We start from the raw sequence: 25872 nt of genomic DNA, 5'->3' as shown, positions 1-25872 counted from the left end.
GCCATGGATTATTGAAAATAAAACAAAAAACATATGGAAGTTTATGGCAGACAATGTATTTTTATGCTTACAAAGTAAAGTAGTAATAAAAGAAACAGTCGCATGTGGTCGTTGTCACAGTCACAAGCAATCACAGTTTCAGTTAAAGTAGTTGCAGTCACAAGTAGTTAACTTTTGACAGTAGCAGTACTGGCGCTGAAAGTTTCTACTTATTACCCCCAGCCACTCCTCAGATATTGTTGATACGACCTTTCAACAAACTGAAAGCTCATAGTGTTTTGATTTAGTTTAATATTCACCTCAGCAATTCCCCAACATTTCGACGTAATACTGGTCATTCCAGGTACGACTTTTTGACAATCTTAATGCACATGGTTTCTTTTGATTTAGTTCAAAATCCTCACCAACATGCCCAGATAATTTCAACTTACCACCCCTAGCCATCCCTGAGATATCGCAGATACGCCCATTTAACAATTTTCGATGGACACAGTGTCTTCTTGTTTAGTTTAACATCCCCATAACGCGGCCTGACAATTTCAACTTAATAACCTTAGCTGTTCCAGGTATATTGGACAGACGCAAAACTGACAATCTTGTTATAAACGGTGCGTTTTGACCAAGATTTACGTCCCCATCAACTTTAATTGAAAGTTTCAACTTAGAAACGCTTCTGTCATACCTTTTCAGTGTCGCTTTTATACCTTTTTGACGACTCAGATGCGCTGAAACTTTTGGTTTAGTTCTTTAGTAGCAGTAGTAGTAGCAATGATAGTAGTAGTACCCTGAAAGTATCAACGTAATACCCACAGCCACTCCTGAGATACTGCTGTTACGTCAGTCTGACAACCTGCATGTACACATTACTTTCAATTTAGTTTTAAATCTCAATCAAGTCTGTGACGCCAGGATTGGACTGGGGAAGAAACAAAAACGCTTGAAAATCGATTTTGCTCAAAAAATTTTTTGAATAAATTAAAGGGTTTAAGTAACAGTTCTTTGGACCCCAATATAGTTGCAGTCTCACTACGTAATTTCCTCATAAGAGGTTGGTCGGGTCCTGAAACTAATACCGCCAAAAATGGCATTTTTGATGAAGAGTGTAAACTCAGCAAGGTACACCTAACTAGTTTATTGAAGACGATAAACATGCAACAGGGTCAGATGAACGACATGAAGCCCTATTAGAACTTAGTTTAGCTAAAAACCATCACAAGGCTTCAGTGAAAAAGAAGAAACTTTTATATCAAATTAAAGAACAAGACGATTGTTTTCAAGCCTACAAATCAACCGATATGCAAGAACTCTAGAAGTCCTTGCGTGTGCCACATGACCAGTCAAGGGTGGTCCCAGGAGTTAATTCCTGGCCGACATATTTCAAAAACTTGGAGGGTCAAAAGGACTTAGCTACCCCACCCATTTATCGGTAAGTGTGTGTAGAGTCGATTGATTCAGTTATTAATAAAATTCCCTCTCTCAGCTCATACAGGAGATACCTGAGAAAGAGTTGAAGAAAAGGCAACAAAGTCACTGTAGAGGATGTGGAGTTGAAGAAAAGTATTAAGAGTCACAGTGGAGGATCTTCTCAAGGTAACGAAGAAATCCCCTCTGTTACGTATAAAAAACTTATAAGACCCCTATTGCCAGTTCTCTAAAGTTTGTTCAATACGGTCCTAGTTTCGTGCAGATGGTCACAGCATGGAATATAACGATTTTAGAGCCGTTATTTAAAAAAGGGTGACCACATGATGCATAGTAATTATCACCCAATGAGCCAAGCACTAACTATTAGTAAGTTCTTGGAAAAGGTTTTGGATGCTAGATTAGGGTACTAGCTAGATAGGGGTAACATTAAAATGGAGACTCATGATGGATGTCGAAAGGGGTATTAAATAAGTGGCTGGGTTTTTATACTTCAAGCTCTCATGGGGAAATACTGCAGGGAAAACGGTAAGCTACATGTCACTGGCCTCAACATTGAGGAAGCATATAATAGCATTGATAGGCCTAATTTATTTTGTCACTTAGTTAAGATAGTGCTACCTAGGCCCTTTATTAAATTGTTAATTAGTATGTATGAGATTACGTTATCTGTGGTTATAGTTGCTAAACAAGGTGGATATAGGCTATTCATAACCTTCAAAGGAGTCCGTCAAGGAGGAACGCTGTCACCAAAGCTCTTCCCTTTATATAGGAATGACTTGGCAGAGTACCTTGAATAGATATGGGACCCGGCTGTCTCACTAGCAAACATTTTATTTTCTTGTTTACTGTTCGTTGATGAAACGGCTTTTGTGGCTAAGTCAGCAAAGCTTTAAATTCTCGTGAATTTAGCTGAAGCTTACTGAGAATAGAAAAAAAAAAAAAACAACTGTAGCTAAGCACATCCAAGACAGAGACTGTCATCTTTAATAGCTGAGTAAAAAAAAAGTTTGTTTAACTTAAAGTAAGGAGCGATAATAAAACTTAAAACGCACAGAAATTATTCCGTATATGAAACAGGCTGTCCCTTCCTCACCGCCCCGATCTTTACGCTTAAGTTTTTTATTGTTTTAAAAAGTAGAACTGTGACAAAGTCAAACTTTAGCGTAAAGAGCGGGGCGTTGAGGATGAGACAGTCCCTTTCATACACGGAATAATTTTTGTTCGTTTTCAGTTTCAATGTCTCTCCTTACTTTTAGTTAAAAAGAAACTTTTTTTTAATTTAATTTCTGAACGTTTTTGAATTAATGCAGGATTTGATTTTGGCTCATCGTACATGAATAATTAAAACTAAATTTGCACATTAATTTTTGCTTTTTTTTTGGCTAAATGACTTTCTCAAAGTTTTGATAGGACTATTTTGAGAAAAAAGTGGGCGGGGGAGGGGGCCTAGGTGCAATTCAATTTTTTTTGGTTACTCAAAAAGGCCAATAGAACTTTTAATTTTATTTACAAACGTTTTTATTAGTAATAAATATATGAAAGTTACGAATTAACTTACGTAACCAATTTCTATATTTGTATTTTTTTATATCGTATATGAAAGGGTTCACCCCCTCATCAATATCTCGCTCTTTACACTAAAGTTCAAATTTGGTTCCAAATCTTTAATATTGAGGAGGGGACGAACCCCCTCATATACGTAATTATTTCTGTTCGTTTTAAGTTCTAACGTTGCTCCTTGCTTTCAGTTGAAAAAACTTGTTTTTATATTTAATTTCTCCTTTTTTAAATAATGCTGGAAAATCCAGCACCCCCTTCATGGAAATTCTCTTCCCCAATGATAAATTACTCCATGGAAAGATCCTCCAACGTAACCACCCTCCCCAGCCCCTCAGACAACAGAAGAAATCCTTCTGAAAACGTCTGTATACTTCCCAATAACCAATACTATATGTAAACAATGGGCAAAGTTCATAACTTGCACCCCTTCCCCCGGGGACTGTGTGGGATTAAGTCGTCCTCAAAGACAAAGTTATTAGATTTTTTGACTATGCTGAACAAAATGTCGAAATTTTGATCCAATGACTTTGGGAAAAAAATAAACGTGGGAGGGAGCCTAGTTGCCCTCCAATTTTTTTGGTCACTTAAAAAAGGTAATAGAACATTTAATTCCCGTTAGATTGAGCACTCACGCGACATTTTACGACCACTGGGGCAATACGATCACCCTGGAAAAAAAAATAATAAAACAAACAAGAGCCAAGAGCTCATATGGCACTTGTGACGATGTCAGAAGCTAAAATTAGACTCGGTACTAGAGTTATCGATTTTGCTGCTTTGTTTATTGGCAATTATTACAAAGATAAACTTGCAAATACAGTGTTCCTGTTGTCCCTTCTTGTTCGGTATTGTAAATTGCTCAGACAGACAGAAATTGCGATCACTATATGTCACTTGGTAAATACCAAGTGCCATAAAAGAAAAAAGAAAATAAACAATTACCCGTAAACTCTTAGTTAAATAAGGAGCAACATTAAAACTTAAAACGGACAAAAATTAAATTTTAAAAATTTACTGTTAATAAGAATCACTGTTACCAGAAGTCTAGTGGGGAGCACAGTGTGGGCAGCAGTGCGTGGCAAAAGAAAACAAATGACAGAGTACTGAAGGTACCAACTGTAAAACAAGAACCTGCCAAATATATAGTTTTTCATACAAAATTGACTTTAAAATGAGGGCAACCAACTCAAAGAAGCACCCGAATACGCCCATCCAGCATATAAGACGTAAAGAGGGGGGCGTGGGCTCGGACCCATTAGAAATTTTTGAATTTTCAGGTGCATTCTTATCCCAATTCTCACATAAAATTAGCTATTTTTTATTATCGGCCCCTGAATAAAGATTACTGTCTACATGCCTGTTTGGCAACACAGATGAGAATCAATCCATGCAATTTTGCAGAACTGAAATCGGTCAGTTGGAGTTGCATAAGTAGCGACGAAAGTGACGAACAGATGAAGTGACAAGGGCTTATTCTGTATGGAAGTATTAGATAGAAGCCAATCCGGCTTCTTAAAAAAAGTCACTAAGGATAAAATCACTTACAGTCTCTAGACATTCCAACAGCAAGGCATTTCTTGAATCGACAAAACTGGCATTCGCTTCGGTTCAGCCGCATTACTAAGCATTTTCCTTCCCTTAGGCAATCTGCTTCAGTATATTTAATCTGCTTTAGTATACTCCTTAGGAAAAACACCTGAAATTGAAATATGATTAAAATATCATTTGACGCTTAATTCAGGGGAGCAAGAAAATTCACGAAACAAAGGTTCATTTTACTAATTTTTTAGCCAAACGCATTCGTGGCATAATGGATGACCCCTCCCCTAACCTTTCAAAAATATTGTGTACATGCCTGTCTGGAAAATAGGATTTGAACCACAATAATAAAAGATAGTTTGACTTCAGTCAATTAAACTATTACACTCAGTCATTCCTGAGTTACACCCTTTATACAACCATACACACATAACATGTTTTGATTTAGATTAACACTCACCTTAGCATTCCCTGAAAGACAAATCTTAATGCCCTTAGTATTTTGGGAAAGTAGAAGTCAAACATGCATACGTTTTCTCAATAACATAAACTATATGAAAACAATGAACAAATTGCGTAACTTACAGCCCTTGGCCTGAAACATCGGGGGGTAGGGGGGTCTCAAAACTTTAGTTGGATGTTTGTTTTGGGAAATGATGAACGTAAGGGGTGGGGGGGGGTGGTTCTCAAATCAATTTGACTCTTAAAAAGGGCACTAGAACTTCCAGTTTAAAATCAAATGAGACCCAACTGAATTTAACACGACCACCCACTCTATAAAAACCTTATATGCTCCAAGGACATAGCTTAATGCTCTTGCCCCAGGACTTTGGGGGTTGTGCCAAGCCTGGAGGCAATGTTATGTGTTCTATGGACTATTTTAAACAAAATAGCCATAGCACAATTTCAATCAGATGCGTTTGGTGAAAAGACGGGTAGTTGGGGGGAGGGAGGGAGCGTGCAAGTTAACTTCCATCACTTTTGACTCTTAAAGGGAACTAGAATTTCCAATTTCAACCAAATGAGCCACATCTAAAGTTTGTACAAGTATGCCTTCCATAAGGACCTTAAATGTACCACGGGCATAACCTAAAACCCTCACCCTCATGCTCTGGTTGTTTCTATCAGCCCTAAGCCTTGTTATATGATCTTTAAACTCTTTGGAATAAAAGAACTATCAAAAAATTTCTATTGGATTTATCTCGGGAAAACACGACGTGTGTTTGGGTGTACGTGTGTGTGTGGGGGAGGTAGCTGTGCTGTGTTCACTTCAACTCTTAAAAAGGGCACTAGAACTTCTGGTTACAAATCCATTGAGCTCCCTAAAAGCACATACGATCACCCTTTCTATAAGAAACTTATATGCCTCCAGGGCATAACATACAACCCTTGCCCTGAGAGCTCTGGGTATCTGAGCGCGGGGGGTATCTTCCTCAGAGGCAAAAGTTTTGGACCCTTCAACTACGAAGAACAAAATTACTATCTTCAAATTTTGATTGAAGGTGTTAAGAGAAATATTTAGCGTGGAGGGGGTTGGGGGCTGGTTGCTCCAAAATCCACTTTGACTCTTACAAAGGACATTATAACTTCCAAATTCAAATCAAATAAGCCCCATCTGAAGTTTATACAACGGCCCACTCCATAAAAACCGTATATGCCCCCATGGCACAATTTACAATCCTATCCCTAGGGCGCTAGGAGTTGTGTTAACCCTAGAGGCACTATTATATGTTCTTTGGACTATTTTCAACATAATCGCTATATAATAATTTTAATTAAACGCATTCGGTGAAAAGAGAGGTTGTTGTGGAGGCGGTTTGAATGGCCTCCATTACTTTTGACTCTTAAAGAGAGCTAGAACTCCCAATTTTCAACCAAATGAGCCTCTTCTAAAGTTAAAGAACCATCACTTCCATAAAAAGTTAAAATACCCCGCAGCATAACTTACAACCCTCGCCACCAGGCTCTGGTGGCTTTCATCAACTTAAAAAGCCTTGTTATGTGATCTTTGCACTATTTCAAATAAAATTTTTGTCTCAAAATTTCTATTGGATGCATTTCAAAAAAACACGACGTGTGGGGGGAGGGGGATAGCTGCCCTTTGATCTCTTTGACTCTTAAAAAGACATTAGAAATTCTATTTACTATTCAAATGAGTCCTCTCCGAAGTATGTACGACCGCCCTTTTTATAAAAAACCTTATATGCCCCAAGGACATAACTTCCGACCCTTGCCTTGAGGGCTGCGGGGGTAGGGGTGTGTTCTTAGACATAATTTCCGGACCCTTCAACCACAATGGACAAAAATACTATCTAAATTTTGATGGGATGTCTTTGGGGAAGTGATGAGACGGAGGGGGGGGGGGCTGGCTGCTCTCAAATCACTTTCGACTCTTAAAAGGGGCACTGTAACTTTCAATTTTAAGTCAAATTAGCCCCATCTAAAATTTATACAAACAACCATTCCATAAAATTTTTTATTTACCCCAAGGACATGACTTACCCTCTCCTCAGGCCACTTATAAAAAAGCCTTGTTATAAGATATTTGGACTATTTTCAAGAAAATGGCTATCTCAAAATTTTTATTTGATACATTTCGGGAAGATACAACGTGTGTTTGCGGGGGGAGGAGGAGGAGGAGGAGCTGCCCACCGATAACTTTGACTCCTAACAAATTCCACTAGAGCTTCTGATTATCAATCCAAATAGACCCCTTCGAAGCTTATATGACCACGCTTTCTATATAACTTTACATGCCCCCAGGGCATAGCTTACAACCCTTGCTGTGAGGACCGTGGGGTTTGTCATCCTCAAAGACATAATTTCCGGACCTTTCAACAATGTTGAACAAAATGGCTATCTAAAAACTTTGATCAAAAATGTTTGGGGAAATGATGGGCGTAGGGAGGGGGGGGGTATTTCCTCTCTATTTACTTTCACCTATTAAAAGGGCACTAGTCCTCTCAATTTCCAAACGAATGAGCCCTTTTTGAAATTTCAAAGACAACACTTTGTCTCAACTTGTTTCAACAACATGACCTTGAATCTGTTTGTCTTCTTTGAAAAGTTGGTAAATAAATAAAAATACAATATTTTACTAAGTTTATTTACCTTGCAAGCTTCACATGTTGTGACGCCATAATGGAGACCCGATGCTTTATCTCCACACACCTTGCACATAACAAGATTTTTACTAGAACTTGTGGATCCGTTGAGGCTTTGAATTCGTTCTAGAATATAAAAATAGAGATTAACAATACAATAGCCACACATTCAACTCATAACAATCATCCGATGACACCATAATGCCACACTGATGAATGATAGCAACCCACCTTAGACGGCACAAAATATTTGCTCGAACTTGTTTTCGTGCACTTTTTTAGTATACAAATTAAAATTGGAATACAATACTAAATCAATGTATTCTCAGCAGCAAGTGTAGTAAAGTTTATTCACAAGCACTAGCAGCATATTCGAATATTTGACGCCTTAAATCGTAGACAAAAGGCTAGGCTCACCGATCAAGGATTCTGTTACACGAACTACATTAAACCCTAAATATTGATTTCGTTTTTAGCAACCAGTTGTCTGCAACCATTTGCACACTTCCAGCGATAACCCAGACCCATTAATTTATTATTCCATTATAGGCAGTGCACGAGCAGCGTTTAAACTTTCTCGGCTAAAAGTGTTTTGTTGGTATAAAATTTTACAATTTTTTCATAATCAAACAATCTTTTACTGTCTCTTTTTTATGTTAGGCACCTGGCGAAATAAGAAAACGGTCAATTTGCCGAATTTCCACTGGGATGAACTGACAATGAAGCAAGGTTCAAATTGTGGTTAAACCTAGAAACTTGCGGAAGATTTCAGTTATCAAGCGGAAGAAGTGTGTATCCATAGAACAAGTTTTGCGCAAATAATGACTAGCATTTTGCAGTCAGAAGATTCAAAATATTATGCACCTTGTAATCTTAGAGGGAAAAATTAGAACTTTAATTTGGAACATTAGCAAAGACACCTTAAGCGTGGTGGACGATACAAGGGATTTGTGCACGAAGTTTCTGAGTGATACATCTTACGGGGAGTAAATAAAAAAACAGAATTTTCTCCAAACGAAAGAGAGGAACAACATTAAAACTTAAAGAGAACAGAAATTATTCCGTATGTGAGAGAGGCTGCTCTCCTCAGCCTTTGCCTTTTGCGCAGAAGCATAACCTTGTGTCACAATTCTCTAAAATCATTGTTGTTTTATACTTTCATTTAGATTTTTTTTTACACTCATTGCGGATGGGTCCAATTTGGCTTTAGACGCTTGTTTGCCTGTCATTCCACGCAAATTAACGGTCCTGTGTCAATTCTAAATTCTTTGTCAACCTGCCTGAGACTCTAGGCGGACATGCCTTTCTAGAAGCTAAGAAACCAGTATTGGTCCAATAAGAGAGTCAAACTTGCTCCCGCTGTTTACCCGTGCCATTTAACCAAACATTTAGAAAACTATAGGTTCTGTGACTATCTTAGTTCTGCCCAAGGAATGACGCATGGACGGATGATAGATAGACTTATCTATTAACAAATAAACTGACATCATTTTTATACAATCCTAATAAGGGCTTATGCCATATTTGCCTCTCACTCAATCGGACTATCTGTCTTGGCTTTTTCTACAATTAGCTATGGCCTGATGCCCACAACTACTTGATTTTAATTCTTTTTTTTTTACAGCTAACAGCATAAAATGGTGAATCGTAACAAACAATTTCGCTGCCAAAAAAGAAGTAACTTGATTTTTAGTAGTGTTGATTCTTATGAGCGTATCAGTGAAAACAAGACAAGCGTTTGGACATCACTGTCACGTGATATTGTAACGTGAAGCGGTCACATTTGGTTCCAGGAAGGCTCATTTTCCCCGGTTTATCTAGCATCACTAACTCAAAAATCCCTTTTTTTTCCATTGTGTTATTTTTGAATAAGTTTCGAAAACTCCAAAACTAAGAAGATCGAAATAACATAAGCCAACAAAGCCAAAATTCTAGGAGATGAATTCAGAAAAATTAGAGACAAGCACGAGGTGGGAAGGGTTAAAAAGCCCCAAAAAGTTCATTACTGGGACTCTAGCTTTAATTATCTTGAGAAAACAGTCCTTTGGAGCAGACTCAATCGCAAAAGAGATCCCTGCCTCTCCTCTCTGCAAATACGTTTTAAAATAAATTTCATACCTTCGTCACTGATACCCTTTATTCGGCATGGTTTACTTAGTCTGGGATCCGTCCTTTCTTGATCAGGTCGCTTTTGATTGCCCAGCATTATGTAATTCAAGACAGGAGAAATTTTTACAGTATCCACAGCTACAGATGCAGAAGAAACATCCATGTTCTGAGCTTCAACTGATGTGACCATATCAGCTGCGGTATCTGCAATCATAAAATAAATGATGCTTAGTTAATATCATTCGATCAAGGCACGTAGGTTTTCATTTTTTCTTTTTTGAACGCATGCAAAACAAACAGCTAAAAGGGAGGTAAGCTTGAAGCGAATATATCTGTTACGAATTTTTTCTTATTATTCACTAAAAGATAAAAATATTACAACTAGGGTGACTGATCTTCAACATCAAGGTCAAAACTGAATTGATAGAACTTTGTTAAGAGTTGCATAATGACTCAAGAAGTATAAACGCATATACTATTTCAACCAAATGTAAAATTCAGAATGGATACTTATTTGTAATAGATTTCCTCTACAAGTCGTGAAGTTTTAGCAAGAATCAGTGCTAAGCATTTGTAGTTGAACGTTTTATTCGTTTTTTTTTTAAAATCTTATAATATCCTATTTGCAGCTAAATTGATTAACATTTCATAAGATCAAGGAACTACATTCCAGAACAATTCCAAATTTCCATAATCCTCAATCTGTCAATCCATTCCGTAAATTTAACAGCACGTTAGAAACAATTTGACGTTATCTTTGACGCTTTAAGCGTGGTAGAAGATATAAGGGATTTGTATAATAAATCCTGAGTTACAGATCTTAGAGGTGTAAATAAAAATAAGTTTCTTCTCATCCCTTGCCCTTTGCTCTGAAGCTAACTTTTTGTTATAACTATCTAAAAACGACTGCTAAAATCTAAGGGCTGTTGACTTGAAATAAGAAATTTTCTCAAAGCACTACAAACTTTAACGTAAAGAGCAGCGGGTTGAAAAGGAAACAACCCCTTTCATAAGCGAAATAATTTCTATTCGTTTTAATATTTTTATGCTTATATTTGGATAACTGTTTTTATTTAAATATTTGTCAAGGCCAATTATCCTGCTTTGTCAATTTAATGTTTAAACTTTATTCACTTGCATTTTGATGTGCTTGATATACTAAAAACTACACAGAACTGCTCATGTTGATATACTAAATGTTGTATTTACATGTTGTAAATACAATAAATACTGTAAGTACATAAATACTTCATGTTGATATACTAAAAACTACAGAAGAACTGCTCATGTCAACGATAAATGCAGCAATGAGCAGGATATGTACATGGCTTAAAATAAACCACCTTGACCTGAATATAGATAAGTCAAATTTTGTTATTTCCTCTCGATCTCCGAATTTTTACCCTTGGTTTACGGAAATAATTTCGGAGCGGGGAATTATTAAACGAACAAGATTCACCAAATACCTCGGAATCAATGTTGATGAAACACTATCATTTAAAGATCATGTGAAGTCAGTTTCGAAAATATTGTCACGTAACTTAGGTATGATGCGCAAATTAAAACATATTTTCCCCCCAAATGTTCTACGATTGTTATATTTTTCCCTGATTCACCCGTACATTTTGTATTGCTCGTCGATTTGGCTTGGTACTTTCCCTTCGATAGTTCATCCAATCCGTGTGATCCAGAATAATGCTGTCCGAGTTTTTTGTGGTGTTGGGAATCAGGAGTCTTTGAGGTCTATGTATAGAGATTTAAATATAATGCCTGCAGCTGGATTACGTGATTTTTATACGTTGATTTTTATATATAGGTATTACAGAGGTAGCCTTCCCGATTGTTTTACAGGAATATTTTGTGAGAGGTCTGATGTTCACCACCACAATACTCGGATACGAGGTAATACTGAGGTTCCTCGATTAGTTTCAAGTAGGTCTTCTTTTTCACTTATTTACAGAGCTTCAAAACTTTGGAATAAACTGAGTATAGATATCAAGGAAATAGGTAGCCTTGACCAGTTTAAGTCTGATTTACGTGTGGAGTTGCTCGGTAGGTATGCTTTTGAAACTGATTAACTAATATAAATTTTACATAGCTTATTCATTTGTAATATTTATGTATTTTTTTTTGTTTTTTTTGCTGTTGTCTTGGGGTCACGCAAGGGAGTGTATTGTTTATGTTTTTTTTGTTTTTTGTTGATCTTGGTATATGGTCTCATTCTCCATAACTTCTTATTCTCCATATTGTCTCTTTTTTTTCTTTAAATTTAGCACAGCCTCGCAAGCTTCGCTTATGTTGTGCTATTGATTAAGAAATGTTTTTTTCTAATAAAATTGTTCTACTACTACTACTACTACACATGAACGCATGGGGCAAATGTCCCATAGATGGTATTCTTGAATAGTTAGACAATATTTTATGAAAACTTCGCGCTTTCAGCTTTAGCTTTATAATATTATTAAATAAAAAAAAAAGTTTTTTAAATGAAAGTATGGAGCAACATTAAAATTTAAAACGAACAGAAATTATCCCGTATATGAAAGGGGCTGCTCCCTCTTAAACGCCTTGCTCTTTGCGCTAAAGTTTGACTCTTTCTCTCAACTCTACTTTTTAAAACAGTAAAAACTATAGCGTAAGGAGCAGGGCGTTGAAGAGGGAGCAGCCCCTTTCATATACGGGGTAATTTCTGTTCGTCTTAAGTTTTAATGTCGCTCCTTACTTTCAGTTAAAAAAACGTGTTTTTTTATTTAATTACTGAACGTTTTTTAGTTAACCCATGTTTTGATTTCGACTCTCCGCAGATGAATAATTAAAGCGAAATTTGCATATTTATTTATTTGGCTAAATGGCTTTCCCATAGTTTTGATCGAACTATTTTGAGAAAAAAGGAGGGGGAGGAGGCCCAGTTGCCCTTCAATTTTTTGGGTACATAAAAAGGCAACTAGAACTTTTAGTTCTTTACGAACGTTTTCATTAGTAAAAGATAAACGTAACTTACGAATTAGCTTACGTAACAAACTTCAATATTCGTATGTTTTTATTACGTATATGAGAGGCTTCGCTCACTCGTCAATACCTCGCTCTTTAGACTAAAGCATAAATTTTGTCCCCTGAATCACAAAGGCCGTATAATATATAAATGAAATTACTAAAAATACTTTAGCGTAAAGAGTGAGGCATTAGGAGGAGGTGAACCCCTTATATGCCTAATATTCTCTGTTTGTTTTAAGTTTTAATGCTACTCCTTACTTCCAGTTGAAAAAAACTTTTTCATATTTATTTTTTCATTGTTTTTTAAATAATGCTAGAAAATGCTGCACCCCCTTTATGGAAATCTTCTTCCCCCATGACATATTCCTCCATGGAAAGTTTCCCCCACATAGCCCCCTCTTCTCAACTCCCCTTCCAACCAAAACACCCCCTGAAAGCGTCTGTACACTTCCCAATAACCATTAATATATGCAAACACTGGTCAAAATTTGTAACTTGCAGCCCCTCCCACGGGGACTGTGGGGGAGTAAGTCGTCCCCAAAGACATAATTATAAGGTTTTTCGACTATGTTATATAAAATGGCTATCTCAGAATTTTGATCCGATGACTTTGGGAAAAAAAGCGTGGGAGGGGGCCTAGGTACCCTCCAACTTTTTCGGTCACTTAAAAAGGGCACTAGAACTTTTCATTTCCGTTCGAATGAGCCCTCTCGCAAAATTCTAGGACCACTGGGTCGTTACGATCACCCCTGAAAAAAAACAAAAACGCATCCGTGATTTGTCTTCTGGCAAAAAATACAAAATTCCAAATTTTTGTAGATATGAGCATGGATACGCTGAATCTGTTGGTGTGATTTTCGTTAAGATTCTATGAATTTTAGGGGGTGTTTTCCCCTATTTTCTAAAATAGGGCAAATTTCCTCAGGCTCGTAACTTTTGATGGGTAGAAACTTATATATTTAAAATCAGCATTAAAATGCGATTCGTTTGATGTAGCTATTGGTATCAAAGTTCCGTTTTTTAGAGTTTTGGTTACTATTGAGCCGGGTCGCTCCTTACTTACAGTTCGTTACCACGAACTGTTTGAAAATTGTTCTAGTTGCAGGCTTTTTTTTTATATTTAAGTGAATTTGGACAATAAAATGTTAAAACCATTTTTCCTTAATATTCAATCCGGTTAATCTTTGGTAAATCTTATAATCAATTTTCATGCCCAATAGTTGCAATATTTTATACATTTTTAGTATTTATTCAAGAAATTTTCGATGCCATTAACGGTTCATGTTTTTTGCATTTTGTTCCCTTTTGCCAAGGGACTTCAGGGCCAATTCTGGTCACTAAAGACTGAGCCAACCATTTTATTCATAGTCAGTTTCTTAGCTCGGGCATGGGTGAACCAGAGAATTAGAGGCAGAAGCCTCAGGTTTGTGGCTCATTTGAACGTCTAGTGTCTCTAGCTTATTGTTGTCGTAGACGGTTCATTTCACTCAAAAACTAGCGTCTGTACGTTATGAGACAATAAGCAACAAAAAGCTTTTGGCTATTGTTCCGTCACCTATGAAAATATAATTTTTTCGATTTACATCCCTAAAGTCCTCTTGATTCTTGGAGAAATCCCTGAAACTTTTAAGGCAATCGACATTTTCATTTTCAGTCTTATATTTTTTTCATACAATTCTGAGAGATTTTTAAATAGCATATCTGTTTCCTGTTGACAAGCTTAAAAGGAAATGTATCTTCATCCTCTGTAATGTCTGCTATTTTTTCGTTGTTTTGCTGCAAAATTTAGTGAGTTCAAATAGATGCAAATCTAGGTCATTTATAGAAATGACCCTGGTGGTTTTAAGTCGGAAATACAGTTTTTTTAGCCCATTTTCAAGTGGCTCATGTTACCTATTTAAAGCAAATTTTCTCTGATTAAAGTAAACGTTTGTCAACTTGTTTCAGGACTCTTACCAACGTCCACGTGACAAAGGTTGATCGGCTGAATTTACTGATCGTAAGATATTGTTTCCTGGTCTATTTATGGCTATATCCTCATTTTCCACAAAACACAAATTACAAACTCTTCCCCCCCCCATTAGGGTGCCTTTGACATAAAGACTTTGCGTACCTGAAACCCTAAAAGTGGAACTCAAATCCTCTCCACGAAAATGTGATGGTGTAAGTTTTAAACTCTTTAGAAATTATTTTGAATCATTCTTTTGCGCTATTTTGAATATTTTTTTTTGCTTGTAAATTATGAGAACTTCGGAATAAAAACTTCAAACCAATAAAAAAAGAAAAAAAATCTTATCAAAAATAAGAAGAAAACTGGTGTCAATTTGAACTCGTAACTGTAGCTACGATAGGAAATTAGGCTGTTTTCGTATTCGTATAATCAATAGTTCAGCAGGGTTACGTTATATCCCTATGTATCGATCATGGACTTTGTCCGAAGGACCATGGCAAAGACTATGGAAGGGAATGGAATCAAATAGGAAAGTAAAACTATTCTAGACTTAGCCAAGACCTGGGGTCTTTTTTCACAGTTGAATAAGGTTTGGAAGAATGGAAAGATGATTATGCGAACAAAGATTAGGATACTGGAAGCTATAGTGATAACGGTGGTCAAGCATGGTTCAGAAACGCGAGAGCTCCAAAAGATGGAGGAGGATTTGTTAGATGTTTTCTAGAAGAATTGTTTACAGATTTTTTCGAGTACCTGTCCGCCTGAACACGTTCCCACCAATACCCTATTCAAAAAATGTGGTTCTAAGCCGTTTTCTTGAGCTATAATGAAAGAAATGTTGAGATGGGTAGGACATGTTCTGCTAATAAAGGATGACAGATTACCATTTTGTTCAGCATATTTGAAAGGTCCAGTAATTATATCGTTCGGTATGACAACTCAACCCCTCTGGCCCTCAGGGTAAGGGCTACAAGTTATACTACTTGCCCATTGGAAAAATTTAAGGTTTTTATAGAAGGGGTGGTTAAACAAATTTTAAAGGAGGCTAAATTAATTGGAAATTTAAAGTTTTATTTCCCTTTTAAGAGTCAACTAGATGAGATAAATTATTTTTATTATCAATACAAATGATTGTGCATTGTCGGTCTTATATACTTACGCTGATATTTTTCAGTACAGAGCAAATTATGTTCTGGTCTTGAAAAGGCATACAGGTTGTCAGCCCTACTAATTTTTTTCATGCAAAGTTTCTCATTTTATGTATGTTTCTGAAATGTCTTCTGGCATTTCAGCTGTCAAACAATAATAAAAATGCAGTAGATACATTAAGCAACACATTCATTTAAAAAAAAAAAAAATCCTAAGAAATAATGGCTCATAAGATTTTTTCTGTTTTTCAAAATTCATAGAAAAATTTAATACTGAGAATTCTGATCTACTGAATTTGCTGTCTTAAGACGAAAAACAGGTTTGTTGAAAATGACCGAAAAAAGCAGGCGATGGTGAATGGCATCAGCCTAATGTCGACCCTTGCTTAAATTTTCGTTTTAATAATGAAGGAACTGATGCTAGAGCAATGGCCTGAAAAGATTTAAATAAGGGTTGGGTTGCTATGAGATTGAGGTAAATCAACGTTGAGTTATGAGACAAATGATTTGGCTTTCAATATAAGTGTTATTTGCGATTCTACAGCACTGATTCTTACTTTTATTAACTTGTCAGGATATTTACGCCAGTCAAGTGTACGGATACAACTGTCACGTTCATTTATAACATGAATTAATCCTATATGTTTCCTGAACGACTCATTTTCTTGTTCTTCTAGCATTAGTAAAACCAAAATACCTTTGTATTTCTAATATGTCACTTTCGAAAACGTTTCGAAAATTGACAAACTGAGAAGGCTAAAACAATACTGGCACAACTTATATATGGCCTCTAGTTTTAATTATCTTGAGAGAACAATCCTTGAAACGGACTCTCAGGTAAAAGGCCCCCTGCATCCCCTCTCTGCTCAAGTTTGTCAAGATGGAAGTCAAACCTTCGTCACTGACATCGTTTATATCAGAATCAGAGAAATCATAGTAGAGGACATTGCTCTTCCTTTGTCTGAGAATTGGTTTTCCTTGATCAGCTTGTTGTTGATTGTCTGGTTTAGGTTGATCGAAAGCAGGAGAATTATTTGCAGTATCTATATATGAAGATATAGAAGAAAACTGCACTGTCCTTTGACAGATGGCAATATATCAGCACAATATATTTCTGGGGTGCGATCAGAAAAACTGAATAGAATGAAGAGGAAGGAAGGGTTAAAATAGCATAAATTTCTTTTTATTTGAAATATTTTTTTCAATTATCTTGAGAAAACAGTGCATCGGAACAGAACCTATGGGAAAGGGGATCTCTGCCTCAACTCTTTATTCCGAATGTTAAAATGAATGTCATACCTTCATCACTGATATCGTTTATGTCAGAATCAGAAAATTCATAGTAGACGGTATTGTTCTTCTTTCGTCTGAGATTTGGTTTTCCTTGATCAGGTTGCTCCTGATTATCCAGTTCAAGTTGATTGGAAACAGGAGAAATTTTTGCAGTATCCCCATCTGCAGATATAAAAGAAACTTCAACATTTTGCGTTTTGACAGATGGCAGTATCTCAGCTGTGGGATCTGTAATCATAAAACACTTGATGCTTATTTAAAAGTATTCAACTCTGACACGAAGCTTTTCTTTATTTTTTCTTTGAATATGTGAAAAATAAACATCTCATAGAGAGCAAAGTTGAGGCGAAGTCTATCTGTAATCAAATAAACCATTACACATTAAGAGAAAAAAAAAATGGCACAACAAGGTTGACTCATCTTCAGCATGAAAGTCTAAACTTTATAGATGATACCTCGTGAAGATTAATGCAAAAACTTAAGAAGGATACACAAAACTTTTATTTACACCATATGTAAAAATTGGGATCAGAATCTGTCATCTATTAAGAAATTTAGATTGACGAAGATAAAATCCTTAGTGACGGTTTACATCTATAGTTCAACTAGACGCCATCTTCAAGAGTAAGATAGGTGGCGCTGTTTTCACTAGAGAGAGAGAGAGAGAGAGAGAGAGAGAGAGAGAGAGAGAGAGAGAGAGAGAGAGAGAGAGAGAGAGAGAGAGAGAGAGAGAGAGAGAGAGAGAGAGAGAGAGATCGGTATATTTAAAAACTATCGTAGCATAGAGCTAAATTCAGTTTTTTCACAAAAATCAAAGCGTCAATTGATTTGGATTCGGGTATTTGGGTATTCATTCATTATTGAAACTAACCTCGGAGTATGGGTGGTTTCGACAGACCATTACCGGGATTTAGCACGGGTACAAATCAACTCTTATTTGGCAGAAGATAAAAGCAAGTATTGAAAAGGCTTCTGTCATTTTCAATGCGTCAAGGAAATATAATGAAGATGTAAATGATGAAGTAAATGAAGATATAGATGTAAATGAATATGAAGCATGTAGATATTCGGAAACCCTGTTTATTTTTAATATATCTCCTCTTCTAGTCCCAGTCTTTGTAGGGATCAGTATGTATTTGTTTTTGTTGTTGAATATTGGTGTTTTGTTTTAATACTTCTAATAACATCGTACTCACTGCTGGAATTAATAAATAGTTCATAAAATAATAGCTTAATGGTGTTGTCTGCAGCCAGAAAATACGACCCTATTTACCCATAATTTAATCAGAGATGTAATATTGTATGTGATTTTTAATTTTCTGAAATTTCTGAAAAACTCTTCTGAAATTTCTGTTATTGAAAAAAAAAACAAACTAGTAATACATTGAAACATTAAAAACACAGGATTACATAGATAGAGATACCATAAATTTGCAGAGGGTACAGAGACATTAAGCAACAAAACAATTTTTCAAAAAAAGCTCAAATAGAAGAAAACCACGAGAAATGATTTCTCATAGAAAAATCTTCTTGCAAAATTTCTGTAAAAATTTTATGAGCTTGTCAGGAAATTTAGGCCAGTAAAGTGTTTGGACATCACTTTCACATTCAACAGTAATGTGATTTCAGCTATTCAATAATAAAACAAAATAATAGTATTACATTGAAACATTAAAAACCCAGGATTGCACAAATAGGAATACCGAAAACACGCATAGGGTACACAGGTATTAAGCAACAAACACAGTTTTTAAAATAAAGCGGAAAAAGAATGAAACTTAAGAAATGATTGCATATAAAACAAATTTTGAAGTGTTTTTCTTTGTGCAAAATTCATTGAAAAATTTTATATTCGTCGTTCAGATCCACTGAATTGGTTTATTTTAAGGTGAAAAACAGGTTTGTTGAAAATCGACTGCCTAAAAAGGCAGTCGATGCTGAATGGCGTAATGGTGAATCCTCCTTAAATTTTCGTTTTAGTAATGAAGAAATTTAAACTGGTGCTAGTGCAATGGCATAAAAAGAGTCAAAAAACGGTTGGGTTGCTATCCGGTTTAGCTGAATCACCGTTGAGTTCATAACAAATGATTTGGCTTTTAATATTTAAGTGTTAATTACGATTTTATAGCATTGATTCTTATTTTTATGAGCTTGTCAGGAAATTTAGGCCAGTAAAGTGTTTGGACATCACTGTCACATTCAACAGTAACGTAAAGCAATCCTACTCGTTTCACGAATTACTCATTTTTTCGTTCTTCTAACATCAGTAAAACCAAAATGCTTTTGCATTTTTATTGTGTCACTTTCGAATACGTTTCAAAAACTGCCCAACTGAGAAGTCACAAGTAACAAAGGTACAATAATCTAGGGGGCGAGTCAGACAACCGGACAAGAAAGACGAAGAGGGAAGGGTTAAGACGGCATAAACGTCCTTTATTGGCCCCCTCTAGTTTTAATTATCTTGAAAAAACAATTCTTTGAAACATACTCTCAGGATAAAGTGTCTCTGACTCTCCTCTCTATTCCAATATTAAAATGAATGTCAAACCTTCGTTACTGATAACCTTTACATCAGAATCAGAGAAACCATAGCAGACGGCATTTTCATTTCTTCGTTTGAGATTTAGTTTTCTTTGATCAGCTTGCTTTTGATTGTCCGGTATAAGTTGATTGAAAGCAGGAGAAATTTTTGAAGACTCCACATCTGAAGATGTAGAAAAAACTTCCATATTCGGCATCTTGACAGCCGGCAGTATCTCAGCTATGCTATCTGCAATTATAAAATACATAGAGCTTAGTTAAAAATATTCAACCCTGACGTGTAGCTTTTCTTTATTTCTATCTTTGAACACATTCTTTATTCAGGAGCCGTACTGTGAGCAGCTACCTATTAAATAGCTTTCATAATTGGATTATTTTGCAAGGAAAAAAGGATAATCTATTGTGAAAACAAAGCTTTACTGAATAGGGATATTGAGTGCTCATGTGGAATTACTATGCAACTGAGTAAGACTTCACTCAGGGTGTCTAATACTCATGCTAATCTGTTAACAGCCATCGTTATGCTCTCGATTTTCATGATCATGTATTTTGAGAATTTTGATGTTAGCTGGAGAAAGTGCAATTTAGCAATAACCATGTTTTATTCCAGGTGATTTCAACATCAACAGGCTAGATATCAAGCCTTCGGCGAATTCTCAACAGTTAAATCTAATTCTATCTTATAGTTTAGTCCCTACGATTAATATTCCGACAAGAGTTGCTATGACATTAACAAAACTTTTCAACAATGTATTTTGATGCATACCTTTTAGATATCCGAGAATTGTTGTAGATGTTGAATCTGGTCGCTGTGGCTTTTTTGCTGAATTTGAGGTGTCTACTCACAAGCAAGTAATTTCTGACTTGAGTGAAAGAGCTTTAGTTTTTTTATTATGAAAATGCCAGCCTAAAACTGTATAGTAACACGGTTCAAATTAATTGGATATCCTCGCTTCGACAGGAAAATGATACAAATAGTAAATCGGCGCTTTTTTATGAAAAAGTTATAGGAAAAAGCGAAGGAAGCGGGAGTTGTTAAAAGTATGAAAGGACGAAAACATAATGGGAGGAAGCCACGGATAGATCTTCTATAAAAATAAATATAAGAGACATATTGTTTAAGCTACAAGCTTTAAAACCTACGGATGAGAATAAAGTACAAATACCGTATTTTTCCTGATGATTTGAATGATCTTCTCCGTGAGGCTAAGAAAATGTATTTTAGCATGAAATTTAACGAAATTGAAGGTAAAACTTTGAATACCAGGCAAATAGTCCGTAGTTTTATCCGTCAATTCTGAAATAAAATTTTTTCATCTGTATCAAATATTTTATCATCATTAATTAAGGATTGTTACCGATAAATTAAGTCTCCAGATTGTTTGAAACATGCAAAAGTGGCAGTGGTTTCTAAAGGCGGAGAAGAAATAATCTCAATAATTATCACCCAGTTTCAGTTTTACCAGTAATTTTTTGTCTTATTTAGAAATGCTTTGGTTCTCGGTTGACCCCATTTCTTGAGAAGTCTATTTTTTTTAATATTAATCAATTTGGATTCCCGAAGCATAAGAAGACGGAGAATGCACTGATATTTTTGATGAGTGTTATTAATGTGGCTTTAGACCATTTGGTTCCCAACCGATTTTGGTCCCCTCCCCCTCTTGATGTTTAAATTTAGTTATTTAAAATTGTGTATTTGTTATTTTCAAAACGTGTATTCACCTGAAGAAAGCTTAAAAGGCCACTAAGTATTTGTATTTCGGATCGTCCTCTAGGTATAAACAAATAATTGGATAACTTATTATAGCCTCTTAGGGTATGATTTCCATTGTAAAGTTGAATATGTTTTGCTGCAAGGTTTGTGGTACCGCATATGACGTACGCTTTGTATTAGCTGTTTGATTATTTAGTTAGTCCTCTACTATTCTCTAATGTATTTTTTGCCAGCCCCTTTGACAAGTTTTTTACTTCTTGGGGTGGCTGTTAATACAAATATTGTTTTCACATTTAATAAATATATCTTTCTATCACTCTCTCTCACATGGAAAATAGATAGCTATAGAGAGCGAAGTTGAGACGAAGTTTATCTGTTTCAATTAAATTTCATTATGCCATACCTTCGTCACTGATGCTGTTTATATTGGAATCAGAGAATTCATCGTAGAAGGAATTCTTCTTCCTTCGACTGAGATCTGGTTTTGCTTGATCAGTTTCTTCTTGATAGTCCAGTATAAATTGATTGGAGACAGGAGACGTTTCTGCAGCCTCCACGTCTTTAGATGCTGGAAAAACCTCCATATTCTGCGTTTTGACAAATGGCAGTATATCAGGTTTGGTATCTGCAATCATAGAATACACAGTGTTAGTTAAAAGTATTCAACCCTGACTGGTTGGTTATCTTTCTTTCTTTTGTAAAAGATTGAAAGCAAACAGCTACGTCTATTTGTTATCAAATAAATTTCATTTATTCTGCAAAGAGTGGGGCGTTGAGGAGGGGACAGCCCATTTCATATAAGGACTAATTTCTGTTCGTTTTAAGTTTTAATGTCGCTCCTTACTTTCATTAAAAAAAAACTTTTTTTATTTAATTAATAATAGAAGTGCAAAGAGAAGAATTCGGTTTTCAGATCCGCTTAATTTATTAGACGCCTTCTTGAAGCAAATTTTTTACTCTGGGTGGGAGCAAGGAGAAAGCGAAGCCTGGAAATGTCAGCGATGATGGTAGAGTTCTAGGAATCGAAGTATGACCCTCTGTTCCTCGGTAGCATAGAAAATCCGTCAGCTCACCTCAACGTGGTAAAAGGGAGTAAATATCGCTAAGCTTCATGCCAAGCAAGGTGATGGCTAACATACTGCAGGGTGACCTTGAAGAGACATCTTCAAGAAAATGATATCCTAGTAAACGGCACAACATTTGTACTGAATTCTGATTGATGGATAAATCTTCTGGGTTTTGTCTGTTTGGTGGGCGTTGTCGGGCTGAAACCTCTCCCAATCTAATTTATCTGCAATGGGTTGCCTCCTCATAGTAGCATAATATTCGTTGGCAAGAATATATAATGAGTCAGAGGTACTAGCTGGAGATTGTCTGTGCAAGATTTCGACTCTTGTTGATAGAAGAGCATCGCCAAATGCTGAAAACCTTATTGTAACCAGGATGGACCCAGGATTGCAAAGAACCTCCATTCAACTGAATATTCCAGGGACGTCTCGCTGTACAGCTTCTAAGTCCTTCAGTGTAGATTTGAGAAGATGCGTTAGTCTCCGTCCTGTACTGGATCTGGGACTAGTGCTTTTCCCGAGGCAAAAATAATTTTAATGATTTAAACAATATGAAAATTGCAACATGGAATGTTAAAACATTAAAAAATAACAATTATATTGGCATTTTGACTAACGAATTCAGGCGATTCGAAATGGACATATTAGGAGTCTTAGAAACTCTCATATCCCAGGGGTAGGAAACATGAAATTTAAATAAGAATTTTTTTAAAGTTGAAAAAACATTAGCGTGAAGAGCGAGGAATCGAAGAGGTAGCACACCCCCTCATATACGGAATAATTTCTGTTCGTTTTAAATTTAAAATTCTGCTCCTTACTTTTATCTAAAAAATTTCTTTTTCTTTAAATTTAATAAAAGATAGGAACGGGGCCACAATTAGTAATAAGGAAAAAGTTAAAGATAGATGGGCATAAAATTTTGAGAATGTATTAAACCGTGATAAAGTTATAGAAAAAGATATAAAGGAGAATCAAAAAGTTTGAGACATTTTGGATGTGTAGTAAGATTTATTTCGTGAGAAAAAAATGGTGACAGTACTAAAAGGATAAAGAAAATAATAAGACCACAGGTGCTGATGGTGTGGCAAACGAGTTTCTTAAATATGGTGGTTGAGGTTAAAAATAAGTTACTGATAATTATGAATACGATTTTTGAAAAAGAGGAAGTGCCTAGCGATTTCAGAAAAACAAACCTTGTATAAAAAAGATGAGCAGAGTGAGTGTGGTAGGTACAGAGGCATTAGCCTGGTTTCTGTAGGTAATAAATTACTTACTATGATGATACTTTTTAGACTTAGAGATGCTTTAGACAAAGTTTTAAGATAAGAACAGTGCAGTTTTAGGAATGATACAGAATATGTCTATTAAATTTTCACTCTTAAGTTAATAATTGAGAATTGCCTGAATCATCTTTTAGTCCTCAGTTTTACAGACTATGAGCAAGCGTTGATTGAAGCATATCCTTGTATGGCATCCCAGTGTATTTTATTTGTTATGCGTATTATATTAATAAATTGAACTTGAACTTGAAGTGATTAATGCTAAGTACAAGAATAACACTGCTGCGGTTAAAGTAAGGAAGGAGTAAAGTAGTTGGTTTCGTATTAAATCAGGAGTTTAGCAGGGCTGTGTTCTATCCCCCTTTGTATGGATCATTTTGATGGACTTTGTATTAAGAAGCACAGGAAAGGCAATGGAAAAACACGGAATCAAACGGGAAAGTGAAACCTTCCTAGACTTGGATTATATAAATGATTTAAGCATCCCAGATAAAAGCGTGAACAAAATGAAAAACTTTTAGAGGTTTTGCAAGTTCAGGTGCTATAATAGGTTTGAAAATTAATATTAAGAAGACTAAGTTTCTAAGCATAGAAATAAGTGAAGATGAAAAGGTGACCTTGGGTAACAATATATCTATCAAGTAGAGAGCTTCATTTACCTTGGTAGGATCATGGGCAGCGCAGTAGCGCTGCCTAAGTAAAGAGGAATATGGGCACAATGTATTATTTCTATAATTTTTTTTTTTAAGACCAGGCACTTCGTATCGAAGGAGTTGTCGTGGAAACTTCAGAAAACGCTCACTCGATCGGCAACTGAAGGGGCTAGTGTCCTTTTTAATAGTCAAAAGTTATCGAAGGGCATCTAACCCCCCTCCCGCGCCCACCGCTTCCCAAGCAAATCCAATCAAAATTTTAAGTAGCCATTTCGTTCAACGTAGTTGAAAGGTCCAGAAATTATGTATTTGAGGATGTCAACCCCCCCACAGCCCTCAGGGCAAGGGTTGTAAGTTATGCCCTGGAGGCATATATATATATATATATATATATATATATATATATATATATATATATATATATATATATATATATATATATATAAGAGAGAGAGAGAGAGAGAGAGATAATTTATTAGCCAGAATAACGCTTACATAATCTTTCAACAATCATCGTGGAAACCCATTGGGTTGTATGTGATGGTGGTTCCCATCCTTATAATCTACTAATATATATTTGCACTTTACCTATAAATCAAAAAAAAAAATTGAATCATTAACAACTTCCCAGATGGTAACGTTTCAACCCACTCTTGAACTGGCTAACATTATCTTCCCCCTTTATACCCTCAGAAAGTAAATTCCACAGCTGTGGTCCTGCAAAACACGGAAATAATATCCACGTTGAGTACTCTCAGCCTCTACAACTATCCCTGAAGAATGCCTAGTTTCGTAACAATGATAAAACGAGTTAGACTTAAAAAATTACCTAAATCCCTCCGGTGAAAATAGATTCAAGCACTGATAAACAAAAATAGCTAGTTGATAATCTCTTTACTTATAAATATTTGGAATTTTCATTTTAGTAAAGCAACTGAAAGTACTATTTTCAAATCTCACCTAGTATCCTAAGACACAAACAACTTTAATTTGTAAAATTTGAACTTTTTTTAAAACTTGACACAAAAGAACAAGTCCACAGCAAACAACCATAAGAAAGATACGGACTGATAAGAGAATGACAGAGGATCATTATAATTCTTGGTAGGAGCTCATTCCTTAGCGTTCTTATAAGGCCCAATCCTCTTGCCACTTTTGCTGCTACTGCATCACAGTGTAATTTCCAACTCAAATTGCAATCGAGATAAAAACCTAAATATTTTACACTAGAAGCTTATTTTAAGAATTCACTATTCAGACATATTTTATTTTTTAAAATAACGCGAGTACCAATCCTACAAAAAGTCATGAAGTTCGTCTTAAAAACATTAATAGATAGACAGCTACATCTCATAAAACTTGCCAGTTCATTTAAGGCCTTATTAGCCTTTTCAATGAAAAGATTTTCGCAATATGATGTTACAGCAAACATAGTGTCATCAGCAAAGGACGTGATCAATGTCACAGGAATACAGAATGGTATCTACATAAATT

General features: G+C 35.7%; 1 protein-coding gene across 1 annotated transcript in view; it reads right to left on the bottom strand.

Annotated features, from left to right (window-relative positions):
• The window catches only part of LOC136025463 (uncharacterized), a 190634-nt gene that overhangs the window by 129198 nt on the left and 35564 nt on the right, over positions 1–25872 (bottom strand). The window contains exons 7-12 of the mRNA XM_065701494.1: positions 21782–22003; positions 19672–19893; positions 17130–17351; positions 9747–9941; positions 7636–7754; positions 4531–4681 (exon numbers count right to left, since the gene is read on the bottom strand). Of these exons, the coding sequence (XP_065557566.1) occupies positions 4531–4681; positions 7636–7754; positions 9747–9941; positions 17130–17351; positions 19672–19893; positions 21782–22003 (1131 nt within the window). The remainder of the gene's footprint in view (positions 1–4530; positions 4682–7635; positions 7755–9746; positions 9942–17129; positions 17352–19671; positions 19894–21781; positions 22004–25872) is intronic.

The sequence above is a fragment of the Artemia franciscana genome, chromosome 3 (assembly GCF_032884065.1).
Source record: "Artemia franciscana chromosome 3, ASM3288406v1, whole genome shotgun sequence".
In the NCBI taxonomy this organism is placed as follows: Eukaryota; Metazoa; Arthropoda; class Branchiopoda; order Anostraca; family Artemiidae; genus Artemia; species Artemia franciscana.
The sequence above is the reverse complement of the archived record's forward strand: the minus strand, read 5'-3'. Positions and strand labels throughout refer to the sequence as shown.